The sequence below is a fragment of the Fusarium fujikuroi genome, chromosome FFUJ_chr06, assembly GCF_900079805.1.
Source record: "Fusarium fujikuroi IMI 58289 draft genome, chromosome FFUJ_chr06".
Classification (NCBI taxonomy): domain Eukaryota; kingdom Fungi; phylum Ascomycota; class Sordariomycetes; order Hypocreales; family Nectriaceae; genus Fusarium; species Fusarium fujikuroi.
This window is the reverse complement of record NC_036627.1, coordinates 4,008,346-4,021,577: the sequence shown is the minus strand read 5'-3', so window position 1 is coordinate 4,021,577 and position 13,232 is coordinate 4,008,346. Positions and strand designations below refer to the sequence as shown.

General features: G+C 33.3%; 3 protein-coding genes; 1 reads left to right on the top strand and 2 right to left on the bottom strand.

Annotated features, from left to right (window-relative positions):
* Nucleotides 1-428: 428 nt before the first annotated feature.
* Nucleotides 429-1,595, top strand: FFUJ_06614 (uncharacterized protein; the record flags this gene model as incomplete). Its single annotated transcript, XM_023579958.1, has 1 exon — nt 429-1,595. One exon carries the CDS (start codon nt 429-431, stop codon nt 1,593-1,595), a length of 1,167 nt encoding a protein of 388 aa, XP_023432704.1.
* A 274-nt stretch (nt 1,596-1,869) lies between these two features.
* Nucleotides 1,870-3,882, bottom strand: FFUJ_06613 (uncharacterized protein; the record flags this gene model as incomplete). The annotated part of the gene is made up of 1 exon (XM_023579957.1): nt 1,870-3,882. One exon carries the CDS (start codon nt 3,880-3,882, stop codon nt 1,870-1,872), a length of 2,013 nt encoding a protein of 670 aa, XP_023432703.1.
* An 8,148-nt stretch (nt 3,883-12,030) lies between these two features.
* Nucleotides 12,031-12,413, bottom strand: FFUJ_06612 (uncharacterized protein; the record flags this gene model as incomplete). XM_023579956.1 has 2 exons in its annotated part: nt 12,031-12,116; nt 12,287-12,413. The coding sequence occupies 2 exons, from the start codon at nt 12,411-12,413 to the stop codon at nt 12,031-12,033; spliced, it is 213 nt and encodes a 70-aa protein (XP_023432702.1).
* Nucleotides 12,414-13,232: the final 819 nt, after the last annotated feature.

Below are 13,232 nucleotides of genomic sequence, written 5' to 3'. Positions count from 1 at the left end.
GATCTTAGGCCAACTAAGTACTTGAAATATTTTTTCAACAAGCCTCATGTAACTGCAATGAATAGTGGCACTGAGGGTAGCAGGTATAGGTTGGATATGATAGGGCATGGCATAAGTAGACAGCGAATGGTTCATAGGCAGCGTAAGCACTGCCGAGTACTGGCTTATAAGGATCCACCTCTGGAGGATCAAACGGCCAAAGCTATTTTATTTCGACAACAGCTGCTTCACTGGGAGAAGATTCTTGGTATCTATAGTAGGCCAACTCAAACTGTTAGATAGGGCTCGTGACATTTTAGCATTCCGTGGCCAATAGGATTGCCTACAACGATTTTACGCTTTATTACGCATAAACTTTATCTACTGCAGTGACGCTGATATCACTCCCTTGCTGACCTTTTTGTTCCGCAGGGAAACATCAACCCAAAATGGCTGATATTACGGTCAGGCTCCGCCGCCTTTCGCATTCCATCGAGCGCTTGATGTCCATCGCGGGCACTCCAGGCGTGGCCATCAGTGTAATGACCAAGGACTATCCGATTTCCTACGACAATCATTGCTTTCGCGACGTTGAAAATAAACTCGCTGTCACTGAAGATACAATCTTTCCGATATGTTCCTTGACCAAAGCCATCACTGCCGCAGGAGTTAGTCTCCTTGTTGAGGAGGATCGGGTAACATGGGATAGCCTCATCAAGGATATCCTGCCTGATTTCCGCTCCGTAAACCCTGTGCTTCATAACGATACTACCATAACGGACATTCTTTCCCACTGTACTGGGATGGGCTGGGGTGATAATGTTATTCTTGGAACTGCGGGTAACATTCTTCTCGGCTCTGAAGACATTATGAAATACATCAATAACAGGCCTCTCGTACGTCCATTTCGTGCTCAGTTTGGATACAACAACCTCCACTACGAATTGGCTGACTCTATTATTGAACAGGTCAGTGGCCAGCCGTACTTCTACTTCATGCAAAGCCGCCTCCTGGACCCTCTTGGCATGGAACGGACCTCCTTCCAGGCGCCCTCAAAAAGTGTCCACGGTGTAGCTGTATGCTACAACACTCTCGACGATGCTTCCGCGGTCCCTATCGACTTTCTTAAGATAGGTGATGATGGGTACGGTGCCGCTAGCGGCGGGGCACGTTCGTCAGTCAAAGATCTGCTCAAACTATACAGCAGCTTTATCAAAGGCTCCAATTCTCAGGCCAGTGGAAACGTTAGCCCTGACGTTGGCTCGCCCCTCAAACAGCTGAGCCATATAATCTCTGCAAAGATTTCATTTGACCAACCATCGCAGCACGAGGCCTCGTATGCATTCGGATGGGGAAGAGTTCAGCTTCCAGGTCGCTTCGGACAGATCGGCCAACTGATCATTGAAGAGATTGTTAACGCACCTTCAGAGCTCAGAATCGACTTTATTGGGCTAGCAGAAGCGGCTGTTACTGAGAATCTGAAATGGTACCCCCGAGTGTTGGACGAACTGGAGAAGGGTAGGAAAGCGGGAACATCACCAAGACCACTCACCGAGTACGTCGGCACCTACTGGGATGACTTGCATATACTTAAGGTCGAAGTCAAACTTGTTTGAGATAAGTTATATTGGCTTATGCAAGGTCTCGAAACAGAAAGGTTTGAACTGCCTCACCATCATGATAATAGCTTTACATGGCTCCGACCTCGAGATTAACTGGCGAGCAGAGGTCGATGGGTCGGTAACGACCAAGGCACAACGTTCGAGAAGGTAAAATTTGAGACCTATTACTATTTCTTAATAAGATCCTTATGATCGTCCTAAATACCACTTAATATTTCAGTGATTTACTGGTACAATGTAGACCATCTCTACACTTCTGTGACCTAGCCTACTCGAACAAAGAAAACTCCACCAGGCGTGTGCGAGAACCTTCTTGCGGCTTTACAACAATCCTCCAGGTCCCCGCTGAGGCAGCCGACCAAGACGCCTTGGTGATACCATTCGCGACTGTCTTTCCATAGTCAGCTCCACTGACATCTTTCCAACCATCGTCATTAATCTGAACACGATAGCTAGCAGGAACATTAAAGCCCTGTTCAACGTTCTCATAAAAAGCGATTTCTGCCCGCTTTGCTTGTTGATATGATCCAAAGTCGATGCTAACCCATTGCTCATCGGTATTACCCTCCGGTGTATCAAAGCCGTTGACGATGGTTGCTTCGGGCCAAAACCAGATACGCCCGTCGAAAACATCATGTACACGCTGTTGATCGGTGTTTGGGATGGAAGAGCTGACTTTCGGAGAAGACGAGTCTGCTTGAAGCTGGATGGATTTGGCGATGGGTCTATAAACAGGAACTATCTCACGCTCAAGTTTGATCTCGAGGCGTTCGAGTTTGTCCGATGAGCCTACATCTTGTCCATCAACCTGTACCCTAAGGCCAGCCTCGCCATACTTGTTGCCCATCTTGTCCCATTGAACAGTAACGTTGCGGCCGTGATAAAGAACATTTTCAGCACGGAAGTATGAGATTTCTTCAGTATCGACAAGAGGATGGACTTCAAGCACGTCATCCTGACGAGGCCGGATTCCGACAAAACCCGACAAGATCAAGTCGATATATCCAGAATGGAAGTAGTGGTGCGAGCGGCCTAGTCCAACGATAGGATAGCCAGTATCTGGATCGTAGTTCTCCTCGAGATCGAGGGCACCATAATCCTTATTGTAATGCTGAGTTGCATACTGCTTCAAGAGACTGATGTAGTTCTTGACGCTAACCGCTTTAGCTGAGGTGGGATAATGATCCAGGATATTACCTAAAGCCGTAAGAACTTGCGTAGTTTGGTAAGGCCAACTTGGACCATTCCAATGACACTCCACGTGATCACCTTCGTAGCGCCAGACTTGCATGTAGTGCTCATACGAGGGTTCTACCGTACGCAGGCCAAAAGGTCCGGCGAGACGTTCTGGGTCGATGATATGCTCCAATGCCTTGGAATACTCCTCGCTGTCATCCGGTACATCGTGGGTCCATGGGACCATACCAGCCAGCTCTCTTCCGCGAATGGGCGCCCAATACTTGACAAACTCGTTGTCAACGTAGTAGCGATCGATGAAGTGGTTGAAGGTCGAGTTCCAAAGATCATCCTGCATACGTTTCTTGAGCGCAGCGGCACGATCGTTGTACTTATCGACAACTGCCTGATCCCCTTTGATCTTGGCGATGTTGGCGATCGCTCGAGCATTGGCGATCTGGTAGCTGTTGAAAGTTGGCCTAAAGGTCTCTCCACCTGTAAAACCATCCCTGCCTCCAGATGCATCGATGCTACCAATAGTGTATTCAGTAGCATCCTGCAGGGGAGCAATCCAGAAGAGACCCTTGGATTCGTCGAAGCGTTCTTTGATCCAAGCTTCGTAGTTGTCTTGCATACTCTGCAAAAGTGACAAGGATAACTCAGGATCGCCATCAACAAGATAGTTGTTCCAGACACCTGCCGCCATAGCCTCGGTATACTGCCGAGGATTGCTGTTTTTGCTGTACATGAACATTGCATAATCCTGCTTATAGCGCGGATCACGACACCATCGACCCTCATTCAGATGGAAGATGGAGGCATCGTTGAGGGATGCCCAGTCTTTGTTCTGCCAGCCGACGTTGTCGAGGAATTCAGTCGAGATAAACCCATTTGAGCCCACATTGCGCTGGTGGGTACGGAAGATCTTCCAGCGGTAGTAGTAGACATCGGTGATGGATTTATCGCTGCATTCAAAGATGGGAACTCTGTCACGATACCAGTCCGTGTCATTGCCAAAATGCTGCTCCAGAATGTTTGTGTTTTGGGCACAAGTCAAAAGAGCGAAAAGGGGCATCAAAGCCCAGGTACCAGTTAGGGTCTTCATAATTAGTGTTGATAGTCAGATGAATGAATGTTCCAGAATGATGAGCTTGAACTGTTTGGTAATTATATTGCTCCGACCGAGATTCTCAATCTTCCTATTTATAGTCTTTCCTAAGAACTGTTGCAATTGTGATGAAGTCATGCTTGAAGTACCTTGGCAGTGCTTTGACATACCGATCGGCCCTCGTATCCTGTAATTTACACAGCGATACCCCACAGAGGTAGGCGCACCAGTGATCAAGAGACCCTTCGAGTTCCTGTAGTGATCACCGGAGATCTTTCCATAAAAGTATGGGGAAGCACGGCCTTGAAATCTTAGTGTGCTCTTTCCGCGGGATAAATGCGTCACGAAGACAGCAAACCTGCCTATTCCAGAATAGTTTCTGGTATCGGCTTATGCCGTAAAATAACTCTAAATTTTTAAGTTTATCAAATTGTACGTACGGTGGGATGCCCGGTGGGCTACTGGTGGAACAACCCGATGGGGTGAAAAGCTACACCGCGAAAGGGAGTCAGTCAGACTTGTCAAATGTAGATCGACGGGTTTCCTTTGTTGGATTAGTCGGCTTAATCCCACGTTTAAAAGGTAATGTATTACCGTCTTGTAGTCCTGACTACCGAGAGCTCGAGCCACTTACGCCGCTCATCTCCTGTCAACTCAATCAAGCAAACCAATTCATGAATTCCACAAGTTGGAATAATTGGTATATCGTATCGCATCACGCGATGGCCCGATATCAAACGAGAAATCCTTATCATCCTGAACGCTACCCTCACCTATTCGTTTTATAAAACCACAACAGGAAACTCAGCATGGTATGCCTTATAGTTAATAATATGTTCCTAAAAGAAGACTCAGGAGGCCTGTAAACTGGTTTATAGACAGACTTTTCATAATAGGATAAATATATATCTATCTTCCTCCAATAGTACAATTACTAAGCCATATAAATCTGCCTATTAATTTAGTAAGTCCTATAGAAATTGCTTATCTTTTATAGCAATTACAATATATCTTCTAAATTAAGAAGTATATAAGGCAGAATACCTTCTTAATTAGTATACAAGAAAGGAAATACTTTAAGTTAATATTTATATTATATATTAGGCTATCTTAGAGGTTTTAGTAAGGAGTGGCTTAGCGCTTATTTTATTGGAAAAACTTATATATTATCTTTTTTCTAAAAGAGAGGAAATTCTATATTTAAATCCCTTAACTTCTAGTATCTTGCTAAGGTTTTACCTAAATATAAGCAATTATTTTATTCTCCTAATTTAATACCTCTCTTTAATATATAATAATTCTAATAGTAATATATTAATTTTAAAGATTTAAGTATTATATTATATTACTTTAGTAAGATATTAATAAACTATTATAAGGTAGTCTATACTTATATTATTTTAGTAATTAGATTTTAATATTTATATTTTTCTACCTTATTAAAATTATTAGTTTTTAATAAACTTTTATTAATATTTTATTTATTTATCTTTAAAATTCTTTAATTATAATTTTTAATAATTTTATTACTATATTTTATATTAACTTTTATATAAATATTTTCTAAAAGTTTATTTATAATTTAAAGGTTTAATTAATTAATTAGTCTTTTAGTAAAATCTTATATTTTTACTATATTTATAATATTTACTATAATCTCTCTCTTTAATACTATACCAGCCCCTTACTAAAGTGTTATATTTTCTATATTAATAATTAAAAGAAGTATAGCTTTATATATATTTCTCTATTTTAATTATTAGGTCTTTATTAATATTTTGCCGGTTCTTTATAAATATTTTAGTGTAATTTAGGCTTATTACCTAGCAATTAAGTGCCTTTAGGATTATTTTATTAATAAAGAATTTAATTTTATTTAAATCTAGCAGGCCTATATTATAATTAAGTCTTATAGTATAGTTTAATAAGTAATTATTAACTATATATATAACCCTGCCTTTAGTAGTAGTAATACTTTAGCTACTATAATTTAGTCTTAAAATATTATATCCTTTTAGGACCTTTAGGCACTTTAGTGTCTTATTTCTATATATTTTTTATTAAGGCTTTTTTAACTTTTTAGCTAACCTATTTTTAAGGTAGTATTAAACTTACTTTTAAGGAAGTATTTATTTAGGTTGCCTTTATAATATCCCTCTATATCTATAATATCTCTATTATAACCTGCCTTTATTTAGCAATCTTTTGCCTAGATATCTATAAGGATATTCCTATTAAGGGCAAGAGGACCTGCAATAAACTTCTATCTAGATTTAAAGCTAAGCTAGCTCTTTATATTTTACTTAATAAATATTTAGATAACTCTATTCTTAATATTTTAGTTACTTTTATTAATATTGCTTCTATTAGTTATTCCGGCCAGTCTACTCCTATCTATCGCCAAGATGCCATTAAGCCTCTCTATACCTTTAAGTAATTTAGCTAAAGGTTTTTAGTTCTTTAGTCTTTATTATGTAGTTAGTATTAGTTATATAAGTATTTATTAGGGCTTTACTCTTTCTATACTTTAATAGTTTTTTAAGGATAATAAATCTAAACTAAATCTTTTAGGTATTTATTTTATTATATAATCTAATTTAAAATAATTTCTATCTGCTATTTAATTGCTATAATCTTAATAAGCCCTACTTACTTAAGAAAATTTTAGAATTTCTTATTAATAAGGTTTTTAATTAGGCCGTTAGCTATTAGTTAAGTTAATAGGGTATATATTATATTTACTATCTTATTTACTACTTTTTATCTTAGCTAATAGTTATAGATCTATATATATTATAACTTTATATATAGCTTAATTAATTCCTCTTTAACTAGTTAAATAGTTTATAAGTTATTATATTAAATAGTTACCTTTAGTAGCTTAGTAAGGCCTTCTTAAGGGATTTTATTTTCTAAATTAATTTATAATAAGGATATAAGCCAGCTTATAAAGATAGCCTCTTTAGCTGCCTATAATAAGGTAAGTAATTCCACCTCTATAGTAAATATTATTATAGTATCTTACTTATTTACTTACTAGCTTATTACTTCTCTAAATAGTTATATAGTAAAGGCTTATAAGCTTTAATAGTCTATTAAGTTATTAATAAAGCTTATATTTAAGGCTATAAGTAACCTATTAATAGTAAAGTTATTATTACTTTTAAATTAAAGGGTTAAGTCTTTAGTTTAGGTAAGATACTATAGTGCTTTATTTACTGCCTTATAATATTATAGTTTTAGGTTTTAGTTAAATCTTACTAATTAGCTAGCTATAAAAGTAATATTTAGGCAAGTTATTACTGTAGTATATATAATAGTACCTACTTTCTATTAGTAATTATTTATATTTTTTAGGCTTAATAATTTAATATATAATAATAACTCTTTTTATACTATTAAGATAACTATTTTATATTTTAATAAGGGGTCTAGAAGTAATTATTATATTTTATTAATATATATAGCTTAAGAGAGCTATAAGTAATAGTTTAGTCTATTTCTTATAACCTTAATGCCTAAGAACTATTATAAGGTCTTACCTTCTTTAATATAATATATCTTTTATAACTTCTTTATTAAATCTTTTGCCTTTTCTTTTTATTCCTTTAGGTAATAGAGAATACAGTTATCTATATAAAAGAAAAATACTATATTACCTTAGACTTAATAACAGTCTTTACTAAATATTTAGTGAAATCCTATATATAATAGACTTTTCTTAAAGTATTTTTACTATAAGAGAGGTAACCTTTAGAGTCTATATAATGCCTTTTATAGCTTAAGGACTATATTAGGTTTTTAATAATCTATTAGCATTTTTATATATATATCTTTATTTAATATTAATTATATAAATATATTAACTGTATTATACTAAAGTATCTTATAATTAAATTTAGTTATAATTGCTATTAAAACCCTAAAAGACATTTTAGCCAGTATAGCTATATATATATTTTGGCTATCCTTTATCTATTAGTCTCTTTAGATTATTAATCTTATTTTAATTTTTAGGAATCTTTTATATTTATTTAACTTATAGATATATATTTAATAATATTTAAGTATTTAGTAATCTTTTATTATAATTTTAACTATTTTTATTTATAATTAAAAGAGTTTATAGCTCTTTAAATAAGCTTCTTTTACCTTTTAGATTATATCTTAATATAAATAACTCTTTATATTAATATATAAGCTAGGGAGCCTTTTTAGGAGCTTTTAATATATACTAATATAAGGCCCCTTTTCCTTGCCTAATATAGAGCTTATTTTATCCCTTTAGGCCTTCTACTTTTCTATACTAAATTGATTTAAAGGCTAAGGTAAGCTCCCTCCTTCTAGCAAGTTCTTAAAGCTAGCTAGACTCTCTTAACTTTTATAACCTTAAGTCTTCTATTAGGTATCTATATATATTTTATACTATAGTATCCCTACTAAAAATACTATATTAAATAGAATATAATTTCTTATTTATATCTTAATAAGGGTTTTACTTACTGGCTTATTACCTCTTTTTACCTTTAGATTATTTTCTATTATATAGAAAAAACCTAATAAAGGTAATTCTTAAAATATTAATAATAGCTTAAATCTAAATTAAATATATAGTTTTAATTTCTTACCTGCCTTTATTAAGTTATTGGCTTTAGGGCTTATAAATTCTATATTTTTATTAGTAATTTTATTTAGTTCTTTATTTACTAAATATATTTACTATAGATTAGGCTAAGTTTATTAAAGTAAAATTAATTCTTTAATTTATTTCTCTATTACTATTAGGTCTTTAGCCTATAAGTTATTTTAAAGGGTTACTATATTTCTATTAAAGTATTAATATTTATTAAAGGTAATATCTTATATTAAGAATACCTCTTTATTTAATAGGTTCTAGATCTTATAAGAATTACTTAATATATATCCTATTAGGTATTTAATTTACCCTCTAGGGGTTTAATAATATAATCTATTATATTATAGTTATATATCTTTTATTAATATAAATACTTTATATTTATATACTTTAAGGTATAATAAGTTTGGTTTTATTAACTACTTAGCTATATACTTTAAGTAGAATATTTTATATAGTAATTTATATTATCTTTAAACTAATAGTATATAGTTATAGAGATAGGTAGTTGCCTTTATTAATTTAGGCTAGAGGTATTTTAGAATTTTTATATCTGCCTTTATTGCCTTGCTTTTCTAGATAATAACTATAGCTACTCTTTTTGCATTACTATTTTAAGTCTATATATTTAAAGTAGATAGTTTATATTATATTCCTTACTAAATTATCTTAATATATATTTATAAATAGGTTATTATAATCTTATTATTATATTTAATTACCTTTACTTTCTTAAAGTATTATACTTTTATTATATTTAAAAAGCCTTTTAGTGCTAAGAAGATAGCAGGGGTTATTTAATTGGTTATATAATAGTCTTAGGTAAACCTTAATGCTCTATCTATAAATATCTATACTGAATTATAGCCTATATATTTTAGTAATATAAGGTAGAAATTTATAGCTATTTAATCTTTTAGATTTATAACTTAAACTAACTCTTAAGGAGTATAATATATCAGTTAGTAAGCTTTTACTACTTTATATATATTATAATTAACTGTAATTATTTACTATATTTCTATTAAAATCTTTAACTTTATTTATACTTTTTTTATAGATATAGCTAGATATTAGAGAGCCTCTAGCCCTAAGTGGCCTAACTTTAAGTACTATATTAAGGTATTACCTCTTAATGGCTTTCTTTTAGTTTATATTATATATATATACTATTTTAGAGGGATAGAAAGTGTATTTACTGCTAGTCTAGCTTATATTAGTTCTAGGTCTTAAGGAGAATACTTATATTTAAGCACTTATTACCCTTTAATCTTTAAGACCTTACTAAATTTGCTTCTATTTAAATATTATAGATAATTATTTTTTAGGCTTATATCTTACTAAATTCTTTATTTTCTTAGCTTAGTAAATAATACTAGGTTTATGGCTAATATAGTATATAAAGCTATATTATAGAGTTACAGTATTCTTAATATATTATTACTTAACTTAAGTTTAATTTATACTTTATTATATCTTTCTATTAAGATCTATATTACTTTTAACTAAAAGAAGTCCTTAAGGGCTATTGCCTTAAGGTTTTTTATTTACTTTATATCCCTAAATATATATATAGTTACTTCTAAATTTAATAATATACTTTTATTTAGGAGGTAATGGTTAGCTACTATTAGGCCTGTATTTAATTAAGTAGAGCTAACTAGATATAGTTAGGCTAATCCTTTTAGTTTTAGCTTCTTAACTTAATTAGCTATACCTTTTTTATTTTTATCTATCCTTTTTTATACCTAATTAGCAAGAGTCTATATTAATTTAAACTTAATATAAGCCTTTTTAGGGAAAGTATAAAAATAGTTTAATAAGGTATATTTTAGTCTATATACTTTATATCTTCCTGCCTTATTTTTACTAGGTCTTTAGTAAAAATATTTCTTTCCTTTTTACTTCTTTTGCCTAGGCTTCCTTAAGGTATTTTAATCTTTTTTAGCCTCTTCCCCTTATTTAACTAAAAAGGCTTTATAGCTTACTTTAGCTCTCTATATATTTAGCTGTAATACTAGTATTAGCTAAATATCTGCTACTATTATACTAATAGATAGAGTATTAGACTAAATATAATTTATTTAGGTAATATTATAGGTATTTACTTATAACTTTAGTAGGGTTAACCTTAAAGCTATAATAAGATTAGGAAATTATTAATCTGCCTTTTTAGCCTCTTATAGGCCTATATTTTAGGCTTTATTAATTAAGGTCTTCTATTATTTAAGCTAATTACTTACTCCTTTATAGGTTATATATCTTTAGTATATAGGTTTTGCTAAGACTTCTCTATATACTTAATAAGCCTTTTGCTTCTGCTTTATTTATATTAAGGAGAACTTATTATAAAGAGACTAAACCTATTTTACTAAAGTATTATTTTTTAAAAAATAATACTTTATAATCCCTTTATTTACTATATTTAGTACTTAATCTTAAATAATAGATATCCTCCTCTTTAAGTCTTTATAATTCTTTAGATATATTTTATATATTGCCTTTATTATAGTAACTATTTAATAATCTTTCTCTATAAGATATAGTATTTATTAAGTCTATATTTTATATTTAATATAATTTCTATCTAGTTTAATAATAGAGAGATTAACTTTCTATATAGCTATTTTTTATATTAATAAAGATAATACTTTTATAGTAATTACCGCTTTAGTAGCTATAGCGCTTTACTGTCTTACCGCTAATATATTAGAAAGTATAGATATAACTACCTTAAGGGTAGGCTTATTAAATACTATTAGGTTAATATAGGCCTATAGATCCTTATTTTTTAATTTGACCTTTAGGGCCTTATACTAGCTAATCTACTTATTGCTAGATTCTAGCTTAATTATTTAATTAATTATTATTTTAAATATCTTCGGTAAGTACTAGGCTTTTTTTCTTAATTATACTTATAGTAGTTTTTCTTATAAATAAGACTTTTAATTATTAGAAAAACTTATATATTATCTTTTTTCTAAAAGAGGGAAAATTCTATATCTAAATCCCTTAACTTCCGGTATCTTGCTAAGGTTTTACCTAAATATAAGCGATTATTTCATTTTCCTAATTTAACATATTTGCCTTAATCCATAACCTATAATAACTATAATAAATAGTAACACTAGAGGAATAAGGTATAATTTAAGTATAAGAGGTAAATAAGTAATTAATAGATTAATAAAATAGCAGATACTATATAGGCAATATAAACTATATTAAATACTGGCTTATAAAAATATATCTCTTTAAAATAAAACTAAAGATAATATTTTATTTTAATAATAGCTACTTTACTAAGAGAAGATTATTAGAGTCTATAACAGACCAGAATAAAGCATCAGATAGATAATATGGCTTTTCAGCACCTGCTATGGCTATTATTGGGTGCAACTAGAGAACATCCTTGCATTCTTCATTCCTCCTCCCAATCATATCAACTCCCTAGCCAAGCCTTCACAGCTCAGTGAAAAGTCCTCAAATCCCTCATAATTGCTGATGGTACACTAATTGGAAGATTTAGAGTAGGCTGCTGCAAGGTTCAAGTTCTCTTTCCCATACGACTCCTTGATTGGAAGCCAGCAGCATCGTCCTAACGAATCTTTTGGTCAGTTTCCTGAATTGAATCGCCAGAAGGTATACCAGTCTTCAGCTTACCGAAGCCAGAGTTGCTTGAGTCCATGTGCAAGGCTTAGCATCCACGAATACAAGAGCCGTTACAGCATCGAATGCCTTGAATACAAGCAGAGCATCCCGCCTGACGAATAGCAAGTTCGAACTCATCGCGAGAAACAAGCTTGCCGGGGATCTCGACTTCGGGTTCAGGGAGAGCAGCAGCCATGGCAGTAGCCACCGAGGCAATTGTGAGGAAGATAGTAGAAAACTTCATTGTGGAGATAGCGGAAGTTGAATGAGATGAGGTGACTGATAATGAAGACTGAGGAAAAGGTACCTCTGCAAGGCGGGGGATTCACCAGCCTTTTATAGATCAAAAAATTAGGATTCTGTAATACTGGCCCTATGAGTTATTAATTGTAGCAAGGGTTGTTAATTTTTGATAATCTGATTAGATCAGATAACTCGTCCATTTTCCCGTGCCATACCAACCCATGCCCCATTAAAGCGAGTTCCGTATCCTGACCTATCATCTGCAAGAGATGGATCAATCAGTGGGGTATTATGCCACATAAGCTTCCTTTGATGGGGCCTTCCCTTTAAATCTCACTGCCAAGTAAGCTACGGAAGCTGACCATTGCCCTCATTTGCCTCTTCCTTCGGACCATCGCCGTCGTGGCCCGGAGAAACCCCCCAAACCGGCTGGCAATGTGATAGAGTTCAATTGGCAACTGTAGTTTGCCCAGAATTCTGCTGGGGGTGGGCTCATGTGCCCAGTGAAGGATGAGGAGGAACAAGGTTAATACTCCACAACTTCACAATTCCTCGGACCTTCGCTGGACCACTTGGTACATAAGAATCGGGTGTCTTCTGCAATGCGTAGGACCTTCGGATGTGGTCAATCTGGCTGCCAATCGGTGAGTACAGGTACCGAAAGTATCCGAAAGTCCGTAGTCATGCTTGACAGGCCTGAGATCCTACACCTGCCCACTAGGGATTAGTAAATAATGGGATGTGCGAAGTACTTCTAAAAAGTCTTATTCGGGATTCCATTGCATGATAACAACGTAAGGTGAAAGCGTTCTACTTGCCT